Raw genomic sequence first — 22,336 nt, forward strand, 5'->3', positions numbered from 1 at the left:
GATGTTGTGGTGAGGCTGAATCAGGAAGTGAACAAGGTTGAGAAGTACCCGGCTATTCACATCTAGTCACTAAACACGGCGTTTTAAGCGACTTTTCAATTCTGAATCCTGGTTTTTCACCAGGACGATACTGTAAATAAACACTTATAGACACATTTCAAAGTGGCAAGCATACAGTATGCTAATTCTTGCCGTTCTTTCGTTTGACCAGGACGATAAATTCTTTGAAAATCAATTCTTTGAAAATCAATTCTTCGAAATCAATTATTCGAAGGACATATTTTTCGAATGGCAGTTTTTCTAAATTAAAATTTTTTGATTATTTATCTGCAAATGTTAATAATTAAAATTCTAAGAATTGGGATGTTTCGAAGAATTTATTTTCGAAAACTTATTTCGAAGAAAAAATTTGATACCATGCACAGTGGTAAATGCGAGGATACTAATTGAAAATAGTATTTGTTTTACTGGAATCAGTGTCTAAATATCTCTAAAATTATACTTTTTTTTCAATGGAGAAAGGCGTCTTGCTTTTTCAACCCTTATACAGGTAAAATGGAGCTGAATAAATAACAAAATTCGTGAATTCATTGAAACTTTGGTCATATATTCATCTTGGCAGTAGAAAAATGAAGATCTGCAAAGTCCGCCCAAAATAAAAAGGCGTAACACCCGTCTAAAGGAGGGGAGGGGGGCGGTCCTCATAACGCCGCTTACAGTGCATACACATGTACCTGTAACATGATAACATCGGTTCCAAGATGATAAACTAACTAACTAACCGAGGACGAGGGCTGAAACTGGCGAGGACGGGTTGCATATACTTGGTGCTTCATTCACATTAATGCATCGTCTCATAGAAGTGTGTCCTTCTGTTATTCTGACTCTTGTCATAGCCCAACTCAAGTGTTAGGTTCACATGTCTCCTTACACTCTTTTCGTCGTTATTTCGCTCTACATGCACAAACCATCTAATTGTACCTTTCTTAAACTTATTAATAACGCTTATATTAGCCGTCCATTCTTTGCAAATCTCCATATTTCTGACACGATGATGAAACAGGGAAGAATGGATTATAAGGGACTATATTGTTTATTAATCGGCCGAACTGCCCGGTCTCGAGAGCTCTTCGAACTTGCAGGAGTCGTGTCGAAGTGGCTTGGCGGGCAGCGGCACGTTACGCTTGATCTTGAGGTGCACGATCTTGATGTGCGTGTCGAGCGTGGTGCGCTGAGCGAAGTTTAGGTGGCACAGGGCGCACTCAAAGGGTCGCTCGCCAGTGTGCGTTCGTATATGATCCTCTAGAGCTGTCTTTCTCTGTAACAAAGAGATCGATTTGTTGTTAGTATCGGAAGTGATTACTCGATAAAGATTGAATTGCAGACCCATCATGATAGAAAAACACAGCATATGCTAAAGCTAATCAAACCTAACATTTTATCTGGTAAAAACACCATCTACGCAGCATCACGAAAGATGACCTAAAAGTGTTGGTAAGCATTTAGAGTAAATAAAAAATAAAATTACCTTGAACGCCTTATGGCAGTAACTGCACTTGTGATTGCGTGGCGCCTCTCGGCCCTGATGCGCGCTGCGATCGTGTCTGTTGAGCGCCTGCCGCGAGTAGAAAGCCATACCGCACGCCAGACACGTGTCCGTGGGCACGCGCTCGTGGATTGTGTTCACGTGCGAGGCCAGTGAGGGGCGGTCTACGAAGCGACGCTCACAGTGCGGACACACGTACCTGTAACATGATTACATCGGTTCCATGATGAAAAACTAGCCATCACGCTGTTTCCCCGCAGAGTATGCATCTTCTCATAGAAGTTATTCTGACTCTTGACATGGACCGAATCAAGTATTTGACTCAAAACGATCGTGCCCATGTCTTCCTCAGGTACCCCAACTTCTTCTGTCATATATTCTCCTTTCTTTGTTCATTCGCTCTACATGCCTAAACCATCTAAGCATCCCTTTCTTAAACTTACGCATTACGCTTACATCAGCCATGCATTCTATGATTAAAGAAATCTCAGAAATGATAATGATGTAGTACTTACTTCTGTGTGGCTTGGTCAGCATGCTTCTTGGAGTATTTGAGGTGTTTGAGCAGTATAGCCTGGCTCTTATAATGTTTGTTGCACTCGACGCAGTAATGCTGCGCCTCAGTGTCAAGAAGGGCAAGGTGACGGGCAACGTGAGAACGCAGGGCGACCGGAGTGTAGAACGCCTTGGGGCAGTGCGGACACGGGTGCGGACGGACCGTTCCGTGTCTCCTGAAAACATTACGATAAATTTATTATTTTTGATGTGATTACCGCACAAGAGTTTCAACTGCTCCCAATTGTCTGGAGCCAGTGAGACTAATATTTTTTTAAGGAAAGGAAGGAGAGGAGTTAAGAATCATTGCTATATACCGAGCTCAATTCAGTTTCATCGTGGAAAGATATTTTGTTTTGCATATAAGTTCCTGAAGTATATAAACTATAAATTGCATATTCCTGTAGAAAACATTGATTATAACTACTTACTAGATAAATTGTCCCTATTAAAACTTTCAGAAAGAAGAATAAACACAGATTTAATAGTACTACATAAAATACTTAATTACAAAATTGACTGTCCTGAGTTACTCCAATTAATCAGCATCCACATACCCAAAAGATCTTGCCGAAATTTACTACCCTTTTATTTTTACAACACCAGGACACTGTCTTTTCAAAATTCCCCGATTCCAAGACTTCACAGTCTCGGAAATAAATACTCTGATCTGGGAGATATATTTCATCTTAAAAATAATCAATATAAATATTGTTTATTTCAATTCTTTTATATATCGAGACACAAATAGACATCTATAATTTCCGCAATATATATATTTTTATTTTTATTTTGAATATCTATTTATGTGAGACTTCTTATCATTTTTACTAATGTATCTTATTTTATTATATGCTTTTGTTGTAACATTTAATATTTTTTTATTTTTTGGTTGTATTATATTTCCTTTATTGTTTTAATTTTGTAGAATTTATAATAACCGTGATACTCTACTATTAAACTTTGTAGTGTGTAAAAGCCCATTAGGGCGTGTAATAATAATAAATAATAAAAAATAATAATTGAATTTTTTTTTTTTTTTTTTCTTTATTCATAAAAATATATTTGGATACAGGTTTTTACATGCTTTCCGACTACCACACTAGACACATGTCCGTATTATATCGCAATTGTACAAAGTTATGGGAAGTAAAACGAAAAGATTATCTCTGTATTTTCACACTTTAGGAACTGTTCCCGCAGACGTCCACAAAGCAACTGGGGCCAAAATATTGACAGGTTGATTGAAATTCTGTCAATCGCATTTCTATGTTTATTATCAATGATATAAGCACATTGACAATTGACATTGATCGTGTCCGGACCCTTTTAAACTGTAAAAACTGCCTATATAATAAATGACACTTACAGAATGTGGTCCTTCAAGACTTTCTTCCAGTAGAATCCTTTTCCGCAAAGGTCACACTTAAACCTGTCCTTCTCCTTGTGTAAGATAGTGATGTGTATTTTCAAAGCAGAACTTGTCCTGGGGAAAAAGAAGGACATCAGATTACGAAAGGTTATTCATTTTAGGTTAGGATGTTTCGCCGATTTTTTTACTTATTTAACACATTCTTTGCGGGAAACGAGAACTCGTCATACGCCTTTTTACAGTAAGACGCGGGAGACGAGTTTACTCGTTTTGTAGCGCAAAGCGGTAAAGAGCGGGAAACTTGTAAACAAGGGGTTCTAAATGGGTGCGGGGTCATGTGTTTTCTATTGTCGGCGGTACCCGATCTATCTACCTGTCAATACAATGAGTTTGAAACACAACAAAAAAATAAAATCATTGTCACGTATGTTCCGCTCACAAACTACGCAGTGAAACACGGTACATGTGCAAGTTTTGCAATGTGCCCCTGCATAAAGGAAAGTGTTTCGAACACTATCACACATTGAAGCACTATTAGGTTATAGTTTTTTTTTATATGTATTGAAAATTTCTGAATAATCTTGTAATTTTGTATGAATAAATTTCGATATGTTATTTCGATTGTGAAATACTGTTTTTTCTATGATTCCCAAGAAAGTAGATAGTTTTTGTTCATAAAAAAAGGAATTACACATACATTGCTAAGTAAATAAATAGAGACATCTTTTTAAAGGAAAACACTGAAGGTTTCATCGAAAAATATCAAATAGATCAAAAGATATGAATATTTTGCGGAAAGTCTAATTTTGGCGCTAAAAAAACCCCCGCGCTTCGTCCCCAATTTAGCGGTAAAATGCCCGACCATATAGTGTTATGTAAGTAAGAATATCAGTAAGAGTACAGCAGACAGAGGGGGTTAATATTAAGAAAATTGCAAAGAATATATACCAACCGTCCATCAGTATGTACAACGGTATGTTATTTCAAATGATCTGCATAGGGATAAGTATATAGTATATGTTACAAGCTGTTAATTAATACCTCTCTAATTGAGAATCACACGTGCTTAGGAAGGGAGTGTCTTTAAGTTTTCAACATTAAGGCGATGCACTACGTCGTGTAATATTTTAAATCGAGCCGCTATCAATAACACCCCGTACGTAGATGGCGATAAGGTTTAAATTCCCGCTTAACACCATCCGCCTGTTTTGATTTATGCATGAAAAAAACATTGCCAAAAAGTGACTTTTATTTTATTTTGTGGATGTTCAGGCATAAATATTTAATTTTTTTTCGATCATTTTATAAATAACTTAATTTTCCACATTATACAATAAAATTATAACCGAAAATGGGTTCGTAATTAAGAGATTTTAAACTTTAATGCAGTTTTCATCGGTCTTATACATTATTTTTTTCTGGGCTTATAAAAAGACTTATCTAAAAAATACTCGATTATTTCAAAGGCCAAGATGTATTCTACTCGCAGTATTTAATTAAAGCATCGGAAACATTTCTAGGTGACCAAATTTTCAAACCAAGAACACATGATTTTGCATTACTACGTATGGCATCGCCTTAAATCATTTTAGGAATACATACTACCATACATATAAACATTAAAATTTCGAACATAGCGTCGCTCTAGTTCGTTTTTGTCCAACAGACCATTTTTGGTGAAATTGAGTTAAGTATGCAGTTCTTCTCAGAAATCATTTATTTATATGATACAAGTTAAAAAAAAAGTGTTTTCAAGACGCTGTTTATCTTAGGACCATCAAAATTAAACAACATTCCAAGCGTGTTTATCCAACACTTTGTCGTACATCCAAATGAAAAACGTGTTTTCTGCTTAATTTTAAACATTTGGAACCAATTTTACTTAAAAATAATAATTTCTATCACTTTAAATCATTTAAGTAAGCTTAGAATTGAGCTGATTTCATTGTACAGGGTTTTCCAATAAGAGGAGTTATTTTTGTAAAAGATCAATGGTTTCATTGCTTGTGTGGCATGTAGCGCCGTCTTGTTGAAAGTAAACGTTGTCCAGATCAATACCATCCAATTCCGGCCATAAAAAATCATTATTCATCTCTCGATAGCGCAATCCATTCACCGTAACTGTTGCTCCAGCCTCGTTTTCGAAAAAGTAAGGTATAATGACTCCGCCGGACCATAAACCGCACCAAACAGTCACACGTTGAGGATAGAGGTTTTTCAACAATAACTCTTGGGTTTTCCGAGCCCCAGATGCGACAATTTTGCTTGTTGACGAAGCCACCGAGGTGGAAATGGGCCTCATCACTCAAGATGATTTGCATTTGATTCACTCAAGTGAATTTTAATAATTTCAATGCGTTGTTGAAGCGTGTATCGTTTCATTTTTATTAATGGCGTAGTTTCTACTTGTCAAATGTCAAAAAATGACAGCTTCAAAAGAAACATCTACTGAAATAGTGGGCTATTCAAAAATAACACTTCTTATTGGAAAACCCTGTATATGCGTTTTTCGTAAAAAAAACTTTGAAGCACTATTTCTCCCGATTTATGTTTTGGTCTGTTGGATAAAATCGAACTAGAGCGACGATATGTGTTCAGAATAACAGATTTCTAAACGCTAAATATTGATTTTTTTTTAATAATAATATACAACACAATTAAATTACTTTCAGGTAAATTGTTTTTAAGTTTATTCTTAAATTTTCATCATTTCTTTCAGCTTGTATTTCTTTAGGGAGTTTGTTAAATCATTTAATTAAATAGCCAAGTATGTTTAAGGGTGTTGTGCCGTTGTTGTATTGAGTTTAGGGATTATCATCTGTCCCTTGGTTCTCGGTCTAGTGCTCAATGATTCTATCATTAGTTTCTCTTTGTGGATTTGAAGTAATGCTTTTTTTATAGATTCTGGTTAATTTCAAAACTTTAAATTCTTGGAATAATTCACGAATCGAATCATTTTCTGCTGATCTCAATTTATTAACTCCTTAATAATAATTCATTCAGTTTTTTCACAAACAAATCTGTAGTCAATTTATTTGATTTTCAGAACAGCTCATATGGTGTTATAAAAATCGTTGTCTTCCTTATCATCATAGTTAGAAATATGAACTAAACGGAGTTATAACGAAAAAATATCAAACTTTACATTCAAATCTAGAAGTAAACTCCAGAATTATTAAAATGTACACCTCTATGAAACCAAAGGTTCCGACCGCAATTTGAGAAAAATTTTTGAAACTTTGTTAATTTTTTTATTAATATTTTTATATGAAACGACAAAAAAGTAAGATTGCAAAAATGTTTATAATACATTTGTCTAATAAAATATGTTTTTTTTTTCTTTATCAATAATTTTAGTTGAGTGTTATGATGAAAAAACGTAGGTGGGAAATTAGTTAGTTTGATTTCAAAATTTTGATATTCTAACTACCTGTACCCCGCCACGCGTTTAACAATAGCGAGTGTTGCTTTTATGTCCAACAGATGGCGCTGTTTTTTTTTTTTAAAACATATTTTTACCTTTTCTCAGGTAACATCTATATAATATAGGTACATAAAAACACACGCGTATTAAAATGCAACATTGTGTCAACATTTGAAATCAATCAGAGAAGAACTTTCGGAGGTATAAGATTTTAAACAAACGAATATTTACATTTTCATTTATATAGATGATAAAATTTGAATTTTAATTTAATTTGAAATTTTAAAAACAGTTATTAGTTTTCGGAAATATCCCATTAATTAGGATTTTATTGATAAGCGGTCAATATACCAGAGGCCTGAAAGGTTAAAATATTAATTGACTGAGCGAAGCCTGTTTTAACTCAACAGTTTTGCACTCCGTATATATCTATAAATTTATTTGTAAGTTCCGTTTCCATTTTAAGACGGTGCCCATTTTCATAGTAACATTTTAAGTTTACAAATTCTAAATGGGTTATGTGTATTTGAACTTTTTTAGTCCATTTTTTCAATATTGTGGTACCTACCTATCTGAAAAGAGTTTGAAAAAAGAACCATCATTGAAATAGTGATGTTTCTTTGGGAAAATTGTAAATTTCAATATTCCTTATTTAAATATTTATTTTTACATAAAATACATTGTTCATATTTAAGTAAAAATCTTAGGATTTCAGTGAAAATTGGTCAAGTTAACTTGTATTCTTACGTGAACAGCTTTTGGCAGATGTGGCACGGGAAGGTGGTGCCCTTGTGCCAATCGAGATGGTCGCGCAGGTCGATCGTCTTGCGGAAGCGCGCGCCGCACTCGCCGCACGACAGCCGCGTGGCGTGGTTGCGGCTGTGGTAGTAGAGTGGCTTCGCTTCAGAGAAGCGTTGCGTGCAGACAGCGCAGACAAGTTCGCCGCGTGACTTCATAAACAAAATAAAAAAATATTCTCATGTCAATGTGTGACGAGGTAATTTGTGACAGTTATAAATGTGATATCATGTCAAAAACCTGACAATGATGTCAAACGTGAAAAAGTCGAATGTGACAATGTCAAATGTGACGATGTCAGATGTGACGCTATCAAATGTGTCGATGTGAAATGTGAAAATGTCTAATGCGACAATGGCAAATGTGACGCTGTCAAATGTGAAACTGTCAAATGTGTCAATGTTAAATGTGAAAATTTCAAATGTGAAAATGTCAAATGTGACAACGTCAAATGTGACAACGTCAAATGTGACAATGTCAAATGTGACACTATCGAATGTGACAATATCAGATGTGACGCTATCAAATGTGTCGATGTGAAATGTGAAAATGTCTAATGCGACAATGTGTGTGACAATGACGCTGTCAAATGTGAAACTGTCTAATGTGTCAATGTTAAATGTGAAAATTTCAAATGGACAATGTCAAATGTGACAATGTTAAATGTAACAATGTCAAATGTGACAGTGTCAAATGTGACAATGTCAAATGTGACTATGTCAAATGTGACAATGTCAAATGTCACTATGTCAAATTGACAACTCCAAATGTGACAATGTCAAATGTGACAGTGAAAAACACCCAAAAGGTTATTAATTACCTCGCAATGCTTCTTCATATGGTCATCTAGAAGATATTGGTGGTTGAAAAACACAACGCAGTGCTCGCATTTAAAGGGGGAGGCGATATAATCCTTGTCCTGTCTTCTATCTTCTTTTTCTTTTATCTGCTCCTCAAAAGTAAGGGTGATGGCCATGTTCTTTTCTTTCTGACTGCTTGAACTGGATTTTTTCTTCTTGGCACTGGATGAAGATGACTTTTCAGTTTGTACGACTGCTGAAAATTAAAAAAAAAAAAATTAATTGAAGTTGACTATTCCCGAGTTACGAAATAACATATTTGAATTAATTCTACTAACATCATAATGGTATACGTGATTGCCACCAAAAGTTGATAGAATACATTGTCATTGACAATGAGTCTATCTGTAGAGTTTCAGCTTGATCTGATGTCGAGAAGTGGGTTAATTTCCGCTTCAAAGATTTGCATTAATTTATAGCCAAAAACAAAGGTGAAAATAGATGAATTTTAAAAAGTAGAATCGATAGTGTTATTAGCGCAAGCGATTCTGATTTTGTACTCTATACATTTTTTAAAGTATAAAGGTTAAAATCGCATTGCAAAACATTCCAGCGTGCATGGTCGAACGGACAAATGATTAAACTAACCATCACGCCGTTTCCCGCAGGGGTAGGCAGAAGGACGTACCGCCAAACGACTCGGTCTTGACACACACTTCTTGCCTCATTCACATTCATACATCGTCTCCTAGAAGTATGTATTCACATCATGAATGGTGCACACTAAATGATTTATATTTTAATGAAAACAAATGTGCCGTAATTTCATTCACAGAGAACATTAATAAATTCTCAAACACATATCACATTAACAATATCCCTTTACTAAACACAACTTCAATCAAAGACTTAGGCGTGACATTTGACTCGTCACTTAGCTTCAATAAACATGTAAATACAATTTCAAAAAGTGCATCACAAGTATTAGGATTAACGCTAAGAATCACAAATTGTTTTAAAAGTACAGAATTAACTTTAACATTATATAAATCAATTGTGCGAAGTATTCTCGAATACGCATCAACAATTTGGTCTCCCAATTATGAGATTCATAATTATAGGATTGAATCCATACAAAGGAAACTAACCCGTGTAATTGCTTATCGTGAAGGTTTATCTGGTCAATTTGGAACATATTATGACCGAATTTTGCACTATAAACTACACTCACTGACGGTCAGACGTAAACTTTCTGACGTACTGCTCCTACACAAAATTATACATGCATCAGTTGATACACAAAACATTTTATCCCAAATTAACATCAATATACCATCAAGAAAATCAACAAGGAGGATGAAAGACATTTTCTATATTAAAGCCTACCACACAAATAAAGGATATTTTTCCCCTGTACTGCGAACATCAAGAAATCATAACATTATACATGGCTTTAATAATGAAATAGACATTTTTAATGACCAATTTAAACACTTCAAAAAAAACGTATTACCTTTAATCATATATTAAGCTGATATTGTGATGAAGCCCTTTTATTTAAAGAGAAGTACCATTGTACCTACCTAATCAGTGTCTCACCAGTACAGGTGTGACAATAACAAATCGTTTATGAACATATTTGTATTTACCTTTTACCCATTCTTATTTGTTATTTACTTGCATATTTAGCTTACATATTATTATAATAGATTAATATTACTTACATTTTCCTTTTGTTACTATTTTTGTTATTATCATTTTGTTATTATTATGTATTTAACCTTTCCCTTACTGTGCTAGAAAAATACACGCGTTACGGTGCTGTGTAGTCAATACACATCTCAAAATAAGCGATTTAATATCGGAAAAATATGAATATTCATAGCTCATCGATTATGTTTATTATATTTTATATCAAAAGTGATAAAAATTGTAATTTAATTGCTGAAAACATGAAAAAACCATCGGCAGATGCTAAAGAAACGTGCGAGGGGTCCACATCTAACGACGGTTCGCGGCCAACTGGCTAGTGGCGCGCCTGGCACAAACACAGCTGTGCGGTCGTAGGTATCGATGGTCTAAATCATAAACTACAACTGCACAAGTGTGGATGTCTCATGTTCCCGCATAGCGAATTAAAGCGGGACATCAATAGCGTGTCATTTTCTCGCACACTCTTCGCGTATTTAGTATCACACGGTTGGTTGCATTGGTGTATTTCTTCCCGATTTTTAATAAAAAACTCTGATTTTTAATTGAATTTGAAAACCATGTAACATATTATTTTTTAATTCAGTGCATAAATGTATAGCGGAGGAATACCTAAAATCTGAACCCAAAATTTATTATATTTATAGAATTATTAAAGTTATTAGAAGCAATGTGTAGTAAATACACACCACAGATGAGGAAAGGTTAAACATCCATGTATGTAAATTTTTGGGCACCATGCCTATTTTATGTACTTAAATAAATAATAAATAAATAAATAAGTATGTTCTTCTATTATTCTGACTCTTGACATGGCCCGACTCGAGTATCTGATTCACTTGATCTTGCCATGTCTTCCTCGGGTGTCCCCGACTTCTCGAATGGTGTGACGTTTGACACACCATTGGTTAAAACATGTCTAATTGAACATAATTTGAAAATATTAATAAATAAATGTTGCATAAAACAAACCTTTTGCATTCAATTTCTTTTTCAGCTTCACTTTGGATTCATCTCTCCTGACTTTTTTAATATTCTTTTTCTTAATTGGCGTATACGTCTCAAAAGATTCATCCATATTTTCCGTTTCTGAATCGTATTTGTGTTTTGTATCCGAACCATCATCAAAATAACCCAAACGATCTTCCGTTTCAAAATCATTCGATTCCAACTCAAAATCGTTGATATTTTCTCCTTTCTCAAATTCAATATCGATCCCCGGTTCCAATTTTACATCGTATTTTAATTCAGAGATGGTGCTTATGTCCTGCGTGTAATTCTTGCTAGGGTTTGAATTCCGGCTAGTGGAGAAAATCTGAGTTGGGCTTATAAGGTCTTCAGTTTGAATATTAATGCTCAAAGTGTTTGACATAGTTAACTCATTCAGTTGAATTTTTTCATGTTTGAAGTTCTCCAGAGACATCTGTGAACAAATATTAAAAGTATAATAATAATGGGATCATTTTTATAATGCTGTTTTTGTTAAAAAAAAGACTCGTCAATAGATTTTACAATGAAAAAAAGTTTAAATATTTGAGGAACGTTTCAAAGTGCTGTAGACACACTCGCCACACGCAGTATTGCCCTGCTGAAAGACCATCATTAACACAAACCACATGCTTTCAAATGTGTTTTGTACAGAAGTATCAAGTGCAGAAGTGTTTTCATTGTGACACAAATAGACAGGCTACATACAAAACTTGACTTCCCTGTGTCATATCACATCTTGTCTAAAATGATTTCAATAGACATTGCATCATGTTACATCTCCTCTAAAACAAAGTTGTGTCATTTCACTTCTCCTCTAAAAGGACGTGAATAGACGTTGTGTCATATCACATCTCTTCTACAACGAAGATAAGTCATATCACATCTCCTCTAAAACGAAGTTGTATCATATCACATCTCTTCTACAGCGAAGTTAAATCATATCACATCTCCTCTAAAACGACGTAAATAGACGTTGTGTCATATAACATCACTTCTAGATCGAAGTTAAGTTATATCACATCTCCTTTAAAACGACGTTGTGTAATATCACATATTATCTATAACGAAGTTAAGTCATATCACATCTCCTCTAAAACGACGTCAATCGACGTTGTGTCATATTACACCCCTTCTACAACGAAGTTGAGTCATATCACATCTCCTCTAAAACGACGTTGTGTAATATCACATCTCTTCTAAAATGATGTCAATAGACATTGTGTACTCATCTTCAATTGAAATACCGGTAGAACAAGACAGTATTCCCGCCTGTGCTCCAAAGATTACAATTCTTCTGTAAAGATAGGAGAATCTGTCAAAAGGATCGCCCGTTTTCATATAACTATCTTCTCAAACGTTAAGAATGTCAAAATAGGAAATTTTGTACCGTAATTGGATAAGTAATGCGTCGTACAATACATTCTTTAAAAATACGAAAAAACTCGCATATTACGACTTAGGTAACTCTTGAGAGATTTTTATTCAATGAATGCATAGATGTAGAATTTTACAAAAATAAGTAGGTACCAATTTTGTGAAACTGTGAAAGATTATCTATTAGGAACCTTCTAGGTAATATACTCGTACATCAAAATACTATTAAAGGTCCTAAAATATCTCAGATTTTAGGAAGGTACTAGGTGAAAGAGGAGTCAAAAAGTTGAAACATCAACTTTTTATAGTGCCCTCTCCTTCCGTTGGCTATCGCCATGGCAATGTTCAACCTGCAGACAGCACGTGGAACAGCACGTGAACCATCCATATAGATTTGACATTACATAGGCTTCTACTTCGTCTTCCAGGAAAATATGTTGTATTTTTGTCGCTCTTTAAAATTTGACCAATATATTGAAGTCGTTTTAATTTTACATCTAGTAAATTTTACTTTTTTTGGCATTTTGACGAATTTCGAACTGAGTCGAGGGTTTTCGCTGTTGTTAAGCGCTCACATTTAAAAGAAAATACAATATAAAATAAATACCTGTGGGTCAGTGTGTCTGTTGGAGTACTCCTTGAGTGCATTGTTTGCCTTCCAACACATATCTCGGAACTGTGAGATTCTGCGCACTGTGTGACGGCAGTAATGACACAGCCACAACATGGCTTCTGCCATCTCCTGCTAAAAACAATTAAATAATCATTCAAACATGATTTTGCATTTTACGGTGAAAATAATATTATTGCATTGTAATAAGTATCTGTTTCACTTGATCGTGCCGTGTCTTCCTCGAGCATCCTCGACCTCTTGAACCATTCACTTTCAAGTCATACATTCTCGTTACACTTCTTTCTTCGTCACTTCATGCCATTTTAAAACAGAAAATTATTTGAATCAAGTATATAAACCAACCTATCGAAAAGACATCAATACAACATCAAAATACCAAAATTTAATACCAAACTAATGCAAAACAATTATATATATCTATGTAGGAATAAAGTATTTCAACAAACTTCCGATTGAAATATAGAAATTAAAAGATATCAACAAACTGAAACTAAAACTGAAGTTATACTTCTCAGGAATATTTAACTAAATAATTGCTTGTTTTTCCCTTTTTTATATTTATTATCAGTCTATATTCATCTCTACTTTATTTAGATGTTTCTAATTATTCTCTTAATTGCTCAACATTTAGTATGTAACAGAATCCTATATATGAAAATGGATGTTAGTCGTAGCGTCAAATACCTGGGACATGTTATCACAGACAACCTGAAAGACATCGAGGATATGGAAAGGCGAAGAAGAGCGATATCCGTTAGAGCAGGTATGCTGTCAAGGTGTTTTCACTTTTGCAGTACAAACGTGAAAAAGATACTTTTCAACGCATTTTGCACTTCGTTGTACACGTCAGAACTGTGGGTGGATTACACTGCATCCCGATGGCATAAGCTAAAAGTCGCTTACAATAATGCTTATCGCCAACTATTCCTTCTACCAAGATACTGCAGCGCCACGGATATGTTCCTGGAGGGACGAGTACACTCTTTCAGAGCGCTTCTCCGCCATCACATGGGAAGCTTATGGCGCAGACAATGCCAAATAAATTAACAAAATCATCACTGCCATGGTTGCCTGGATGGAGTCCCCTCTGATGGCCCTCTGGAGAGGGGAGATGTGCAAATATCCTCCATAAATGGCTGTTCATACTCATTTTTGTGTTTATATTTTATCTTTTTTCACTTAAATTCCGCTTTTTTGTGACTATCGGAATCATCTTTATATTATTATTATTGTTCTAACTCCTATTATGTATATTATTTAAAATATGGAATGTGTTGCATTCATAGACATATGAATATTAGTAGACCTGCCCTAAGTGATTAAAAGCGTATTATCCCCACTCCCCATACCGGTTCCATTGAGCCGGCTGGGCTCGCATATGGCCTCAAGTGAAATTTGAAAACGTGACGTCATCATTCTTGTGCGAACTATGGTCGAGGCATCATCGGTTCATTTTACGAAATAACACGGCAAAATGTTGACTTGTGATATGAAAACTTGTAAAAATAGATGTGAAAAAGAGAATAAACCCAATTGTCGTATTACATTCCATAAGTAAGCATTATTTTACTTTATTTTAAGCTTATTCACACCGTATTATATGGATCAGTTTTAGAAACATATACTATCACATCACAATGTAGCGATTCTCAAGTGTGCTCATCGTTGTTTACTGGGGTAAGTAAATTATGAGACATTTGTAAAAGTGTCTTAACTAAATACTCTGAAACTAACTACGACTCTGAAAATAGAAGCTGCCTTACTTTGCCGAATTTGGACTTCGCAAATTAGTTCATAACGTGGCGAGTAATTTGCGCTCCCATGTAGAAATGTCTATTCATTCAAAAGCAGATTTTACTTTTAAGAACTAAATGGTGATATTATAATGCGAGATGCCTATTTACTGTCAGATTGATTTATTGACGAATCACAGTCAGCTTCACTCCCTTCGTTCTTCAACAGTTGATTTTACCCCTCGCCATTATCTTCTCGTCTATTAATTCCTATGTCTGTGGTTGCATTGCACTACCCCTGCATACATTCTGGAATGAATTCTTATTATTATTATATGTACACCTACACATGTAGATGATCCAGAAGTTTTAATTGTTCCTATTATATATATACTTACCTATTGCATAATTTTATTCTATTTTCCTTATAATTAGTGTAACTCGCTCACCAAGCACAAGAACCAGTTTCTTCTTTGGTGAGATTACAATTATAAATATATTTTGTACAGGTCGGCGGCCGAGTTGACCACCCAGGCGTAGTGTATTCAATTCCTTGGCTGGCTAAGTCCTCCATCACAACACAAGCAAAATTTTCAGCTAACTGTGGTGGTAGTAGGGGATTTTCAAATATTGTCAGGTTATTCGTAACCGGGAATGTTTGTCTTTCTTTTTAAAAAAAAAAAATATATATATCTTGAGCATCCCCGACTTTTTCTTCCACCATTCACTTCATGTAGTATCATACCACATTGTTACTGTTGAAAAACTATATTAAGGGGGGCTAGGGTTTTAAATTTTTTTTTTTGCATTTTTTTATTTTTTTTTTTAAATAAATGCTTAATATGTTAAGAATATTGTGTTCAAATTTCAAGTTGATTGGAGCAAAATTGACGAAGTTACGAGTATTTTTATACCTGTCGGATTTTAATCCCTACCCGACCATACGTATAAGCCGAGCAGAGCAGGAAGCTGAGAAACAAACTAAAGAAGGCAGGATTCATCGTAGACAGGAGCAAAAAGGTGCTTTAGACATCATGGATGATAGCAACATCCTTTATGGACCTGGCATTGATGATTCAGTGTGAGGTAAGCCGATAAAATTTGCTTATAAACGTTTAATACCAGATTTTTTAGTGTTCAAAACTTTATAGCGTTTTTCCCACAACTCACGTTTTCAAAGTCGGTGACCGTCATAACTTCAAAACTACTGCACCGATCCTTTTGAAATTTTGAAAACTATTTTTGTACATAATTTACAAGGTAACGCTGGAGTGTTTTTTTCAAATTTGTTAATAATTATTATTTTACAATAACAAATTAGCCGATTTTTTTTCACTAAAATAGCGTTTTTCCCTTCAAAGTGTTCCAAAAAAGTGAAAAATTAAAATTTAGAAAATCCCTCCCAGCGTTACCTGGGAAAAACTATTATCTAACGAATGAACTTTGATTTTTTGATTTCAGATGACCCAGCACCGAGTTATGAGGGGCACCGCCATTCTAATTTTTTTTGAGACACGTCCGAATAATTGCTGCCATTGCCGTGTTTTTTAATATTTCTCCGTGAAAATTTTATACAACATTCTTAAAATGTCATACTTTACTGTCCTATTAGATTTAATAAAGAAATTTTATTATTAATTTTGTCACCACAGACATAGGAATTAATAGACGAGAAGATAATGGCGAGGGGTAAAATCAACTGTTGAAGAACGAAGGGGGTTAAGCTGACTGTGATTCGTCAATAAATCAATCTGACAGTAAATAGGCATCTCGCATTATAATATCACCATTTAGTTCTTAAAAGTAAAATCTGCTTTTGAATGAATAGACATTTTTACATGGGAGCGCAAATTACTCGCCACGTTATGAACTAATTTGCGAAGTCCAAATTCGGCAAAGTAAATTTCTTCTGTTTGCAGAGTCGTAGTTAGTTTCAGAGTATTTAGTTAAGACACTTTTACAAATGTTTCATAATTTACTTACCCCAGTAAACAAAGATGAGCACACTTGAGAATCGCTACATTGTGATGTGATAGTATATGTTTCTAAAACTGATCCATATAATACGGTGTGAATAAGCTTAAAATAAAGTAAAATAATGCTTACTTATGGAATGTAATACGACAATTGGGTTTATTCTCTTTTTCACATCTATTTTTACAAGTTTTCATATCACAAGTCAACATTTTGCCGTGTTATTTCGTAAAATGAACCGATGATGCCTCGACCATAGTTCGCACAAGAATGATGACGTCACGTTTTCAAATTTCACTTGAGGCCATACGCGAGCCCAGCCGGCTCCAATGGAACCGGTATGGGGAGTGGGGATAATACGCTTTTAATCACTTAGGGCAGGTCTACTAATATTCATATGTCTATGGTTGTCACAAATAATTCACAAAAAAATGCCTTTTTTCGTACGAATTAACCCTAGCCCCCCCTTAAGTCGACTTTAATTCGACTCCATATCTCATTCCAGTGCAGAAGGCTGTAGAAGGACTGCTTTAATTTGACAATATTTTATACCACTGGCATCACTGCTAGACAAGTACCGGATAACCGTGACTAGCAGAATTCATTCTGTATCTAGCATCCTAACCCCGCGGTTGATTACTGCCCCCCTCGTTACACCACGAGCTCCGTACGAATTCTCGGTTATAATTATTCTCTTAATTGGGGTAACATCATAGACATATGAATATTAGTAGACCTGCCCTAAGTGATTAAAAGCGTATTATCCCCACTCCCCATACCGGTTCCATTGGAGCCGGCTGTGCTCGCGTATGGCCTCAAGTGAAATTTGAAAACGTGACGTCATCATTCTTGTGCGAACTATGGTCGAGGCATCATCGGTTCATTTTACTAAATAACACGGCAAAATGTTGACTTGTACTATGAAAACTTGTAAAAATATATGTGAAAAAGAGAATAAACCCAATTGTCGTATTACATTCCATATATAAGCATTATTTTACTTTATTTTAAGGCATATTCACATCGTATAATATGAATCAGTTGTTACTATCACATCGAGAAACGTCTGGACGCGAAACACAAAGCTGGTTGGTTGCTGGGAAGTAAATTATGAACATTTATAAAAGTGTCTTAACTAAATACTTAAACGAAATATTCGACTCTGAATATAGAACCGAATTTTTTTGCCGAATTTGGACTTCGCAAATTTGTTCATAACGTGACGAGTAATTTGCGCTCCCATGTAAAAATGTCTATTCATTCAAAAGCAGATTTTACTTTTAAGAAGTAAATGGTGATATTATAATGCGAGATGCCTATTTACTGTCAGATTGATTTATTGACGAATCACAGTCAGCTTCACTCCCTTCGTTCTTCAACAGTTGATTTTACCCCTCGCCATTATCTTCTCGTCTATTAATTCCTATGTCTGTGGGTAACATTCATTTTTATATATAAAGATTATGCAGTACTCTCTCACTAATCACCCCAAAAACCAGGCAAATGTCCAATTAGTGAAAGCGGCAGTTTATAGTGCATAAGTACAAAATGTGCTTAAAATTAAAACAGGTATTTCGATCAAACAAACACCGGTATCGATCTTTCGTAAAATTTCCAAAATATTTTCTGGAGATGTAAAACAATGGACCGAATTCTACGATATGTTCAACGCTCTAATTTATGAAAATAAATCGTTGTCAAACGTTGAGCGTATGCAGAATTTGTTTTCAAGTTTATCTGGAGAGGCTTTAGGATTAATTTGCACATTTTCAATCCAGGGAGTTCACTACATCGAAGCGTATCAGACGTTAATTTTAATCAGACGTTGGCGGGAAATACTTAAATTTTCCACCCAACGATCCTATTGAGTTCCGTTGAGTTTTCGACGTCTTTAACGAAGATTTAACCATTCTAAAGGAACTGGATCTCCCCACAGACAACTGGGACTTTGTGTTGTGCTATATGATGTTGTCAAAGTTGGATTCACCAACGAGGTGCACCTTCGAACAGCTGCAATCTCCTACTGAGCTACCGTCGTATTAGAAACTCAAAGATTTTCTATACCAGAAGTGTGAAGCTCTTGTAAGAGATCACCATTTTTCATCTCCTGATCGTGCAAACAAACACCAGGCTGTAGGTTCAAACATACAAATCTCCTGCACGGAAATCTGATCAGGCTGTCAATAAACATACGCCATCGTTTATGTGTGATGCAAAGAATGAACCTGAAGCAGAAGAGTCATCGCTCTCGATCAATCTTCTCAAGTGCTCTTGTTGCGGGGAAGACCATTCAATCTCCAAATGCAAGACACTCACGCTAAAGCCGGTTCAGGATAGCATACAATTTACCAAAACACACCATTGGTGTTTCAATTGTCTGCGGACTTCGCATCAGCTGAAGGAATGTCAGTCTATATTCAGATGTCAGAAATGTCAGAAAAAACAACATACCCTCCTCCATAGAGATAAAAATATTTCCTTAGAAGAACGGAGTCAACACCCCACGTCTACTAATCATGATAGATTCGTGATACTCTTGTCTACTGCCAATGTTGGTATTCGTGATTCTTCCGGCAGGTTTCAAACTTTGCGCGCGTTGATCGATTCCAGCAGTCAGGCACACTTCATCACCGATCGCGCTGCTGAGCGTCTAGGCGTCCATCGTACGGCCATTTCTCGGAGCAATGAAATTGAAGCGTCATATTTACGCTTGCGTGAAGACTCCACTTTGTTAATTTATTCAAACAAAAAGGGTGTCGGAACGCAACGAACAGAAACACATGCAACGGACGCTAGAATAGACACAGGGACGACAAAAATGTTCTAAAACAACAATAATTAACACTAGTGACTAGTAAAATAGTTAGCAAGCTAGATGGCAGTATAGTCAGTGAGTTAGGCAGCCGTCCCACTGGTCAGTAAAGAATCCACTAAAACCGAGTGCTGTAAAGACGCTAGAAATGTTGCGAGATGTATGTTGTATGATCTCCGCACGCGGCAGATAAACTATATAGCTTGTAGCTTAGAATGTCATTATCTCATCATCGTCAAATTGACTCACGGGTACTAATGTAAAGGGACTGAGAAGACGGCCGAATGACACCTAAACATATAAACAATAACAAACAAATAATGAATCAAATCAGTCACCAAGTGACCAGTGGCGGCTCGTGACTTTTGAGTGCATTAGAGTGCTAAATTTTAAAAATTGATGTAGTTTAGTCCAAAAAGATTATTTTACTTCAAGAAAACAACTATTAACATCGGGGGAGATCGTAAAAGATGCATTAAAATTACATTTTTTAAATTTCCCGTGACGAAAGATGTTTTGCCGCCATGTTGGATTTTGTTAGTACGAAGTGACATTTTCCAAAAGGTTCCACTTCAATCTTAATTCGCACAAATTATTTAAATAACCCAAAATAAGAAATAATAACCTATTTTGTGCAAGTTTTTCCATCTCGCCCGACTTTAATAGTAGTTTATTGTAATAATTTGGTTGAAACGAAGTGTTACTTCAATAATTTGTGTGTATGAATGTATGTACACAATGAGAAGAGTAACAAGAGAAACATTACCAAATATATTTATTAAAAGATGGGTAAATATTTCAATAACTGACGTACTTTTAAAAGGAAAATATTATGGAAATTACACTTCGTTTCAATTTGATTACTGTAAGATACAACGATTTACGTCGAGAGAGGTGGTAAAAGAATAAAAATAATTACATTTATATTCAAAGTTCAAACTTATAAAACGATCCCTTTGCCGCCATTTTGTACTTTTTGTATGTAGTGACACCTGCGAAAATTTCGTTTGATCTAAATACCATGAATTACTAATTTGTCCATGTAAATAGTTGTTTCTCGTAGTAATTATCGAAACAATGCGTAATTTCCAAAATCTGTGCCAAAAAGTGTGCCAGTTATTAAAATAATTACCAATTATTTAAATCACCCAAAGAAAGAATCTATTAAGGCGATGCACTATGTAGTAATTTAAAATCATGTGTTTTTGGTTTGAAAATTTGGTCGCCTAGAAATGTTTCAGATGCTTTAATGAAATACTGCGAGTAGAATACATCTTGGCCTTTGAAATAATCGAGTATTTTTTAGATAAGTCTTTTTATAAGCCCAGAAAAAAATAATGTACAGGCCTATGAAAACTGCTTTAAAGTTCAATATCTCCTACTTACGAACCCATTTTCGGTTTTGGTTTTATTGTACAATGTGGCAAATTAAGTTATTTATAAAATGATCGAAAAACATTGAAATATTTGTGCCTGAACATCCACAAAATAAAATAAAAGGCACTTTTTGGCCATGTTTGATAGCGGCTCGATTCAAAATATTACACGACGTAGTGCATCGCCTTAACCTATTTTGCGCATGTTTTTCCATCTCCACCGACTTCAATAGTTGTTTCTTGTATTAATTAAGTTGAAACGAAGTGTTAGTTCAATAATTTGGGTGTATTTAGCGGTGAGTGGAGTAAGGAAACATTACCAAAAAATATATTAAAGAGATTAAATATGCAAACGAAAAAACGGTAAATATACAGAAAAATACGTAAATAAAAGATTATTACCTCATTCCCTGTCAGAATGCCTAGAATGTGGCCATAGCTGTTCCCAGGGGGCAATTCTTGGGCTTCTGTAGACAGACAACATCGACAAATACGTAGATCAAACATTTAATATAATTTTTTCCACTCGGTACTAAATTTCAAACCAAACGCGAGAAGTACATTTCTTTCACTTAGTTAAAATCCGCTTTAGTTTTAATGAAACCACAATAAATGAATGACAATTTAAAACATATTGTAATGTATTTATTTCTAATATTTAATCACTATTTAAACATGAAATCTTTATTATTATCTGTAAAATAACAGCGACCACTGACTGACAGCTGACAGCCCAACTTTCCACGTAGTCTTCTTCTTCTATATTATGGCTGTTCACTCGCTAAAGTTTCGTAGCCAGTGGCATATTTAAAGTACGTCATTATCGAGACCTTACTCAGATTTCAATGGTTTTTAGGACATGGCATTGAAGCCAAATCTATGGTTAGGAAAAATTGATGAGAATTTTTTGCATGGCAGCCATCTTGTACAACAAACTTTTGAAATAGTTTGTACGCAAAGCGGTGCATAATGAACTTTTATTGTAATAAATGATATTAATTTGTGTGTTGTCAATGCAGATATAACTGCATATGATTTTTTGGGTATTTGTTGAGACAATAAATGAGATGTCATTAAAAAAATTATGTAGAATTTGGCATATTTCATTTATCTACCGCCTTACTCCGCAGATGGTTTTTGAATAACTCCAGCCAGGCTTTTTGAGGTTAATCTTTTAGGAAGGGTTTTACAACCATCAACCATCTGTTCGTAATGCTTGATACTATGTTTAACAGTTA

General features: G+C 35.0%; 1 protein-coding gene across 3 annotated transcripts; it reads right to left on the reverse strand.

Moving 5' to 3' along the window:
* Window positions 1–22: 22 nt before the first annotated feature.
* Window positions 23–21,826, reverse strand: LOC149416111 (uncharacterized). 3 transcript variants are annotated; one of them, XM_089641557.1, is made up of 9 exons: window positions 21,501–21,826; window positions 13,177–13,311; window positions 11,178–11,628; window positions 8,516–8,751; window positions 7,645–7,847; window positions 3,471–3,587; window positions 2,062–2,277; window positions 1,529–1,745; window positions 23–1,318 (listed from the first exon to the last, which is right to left on the reverse strand). In XM_089641557.1, the coding sequence occupies exons 1-9, from the start codon at window positions 21,603–21,605 to the stop codon at window positions 1,097–1,099; spliced, it is 1,902 nt and encodes a 633-aa protein (XP_089497683.1). In that variant the 5' UTR covers window positions 21,606–21,826; the 3' UTR covers window positions 23–1,096. The 3 variants fall into 3 exon arrangements, with proteins under 3 accessions (XP_089497683.1, XP_089497685.1, XP_089497682.1); XM_089641559.1 differs by having other exon boundaries at window positions 8,516–8,748; window positions 13,177–13,314; XM_089641556.1 differs by having other exon boundaries at window positions 13,177–13,314.
* Window positions 21,827–22,336: the final 510 nt, after the last annotated feature.

The sequence above is a fragment of the Hesperophylax consimilis genome, chromosome 17 (genome assembly GCF_061612785.1).
Source record: "Hesperophylax consimilis isolate HC1 chromosome 17, BYU_Hcon_1.0, whole genome shotgun sequence".
NCBI classification, from domain to species: domain Eukaryota; kingdom Metazoa; phylum Arthropoda; class Insecta; order Trichoptera; family Limnephilidae; genus Hesperophylax; species Hesperophylax consimilis.

Bases quoted from the DNA above. Each gene is read 5' to 3' on its own strand.
- LOC149416111 (XM_089641556.1), bottom strand. From the start codon at position 21,605: ATGTTTGATCTACGTATTTGTCGATGTTGTCTGTCTACAGAAGCCCAA. The intron at 11,629-13,176 runs GTATTTATTTTA...ATTTGTTCACAG, and splicing joins ACAGACACACTGACCCACAG to ATGTCTCTGGAGAACTTCAA. The intron at 1,746-2,061 runs GTAAGTACTACA...ATCATGTTACAG, and splicing joins GCTGACCAAGCCACACAGAA to GTACGTGTGTCCGCACTGTG.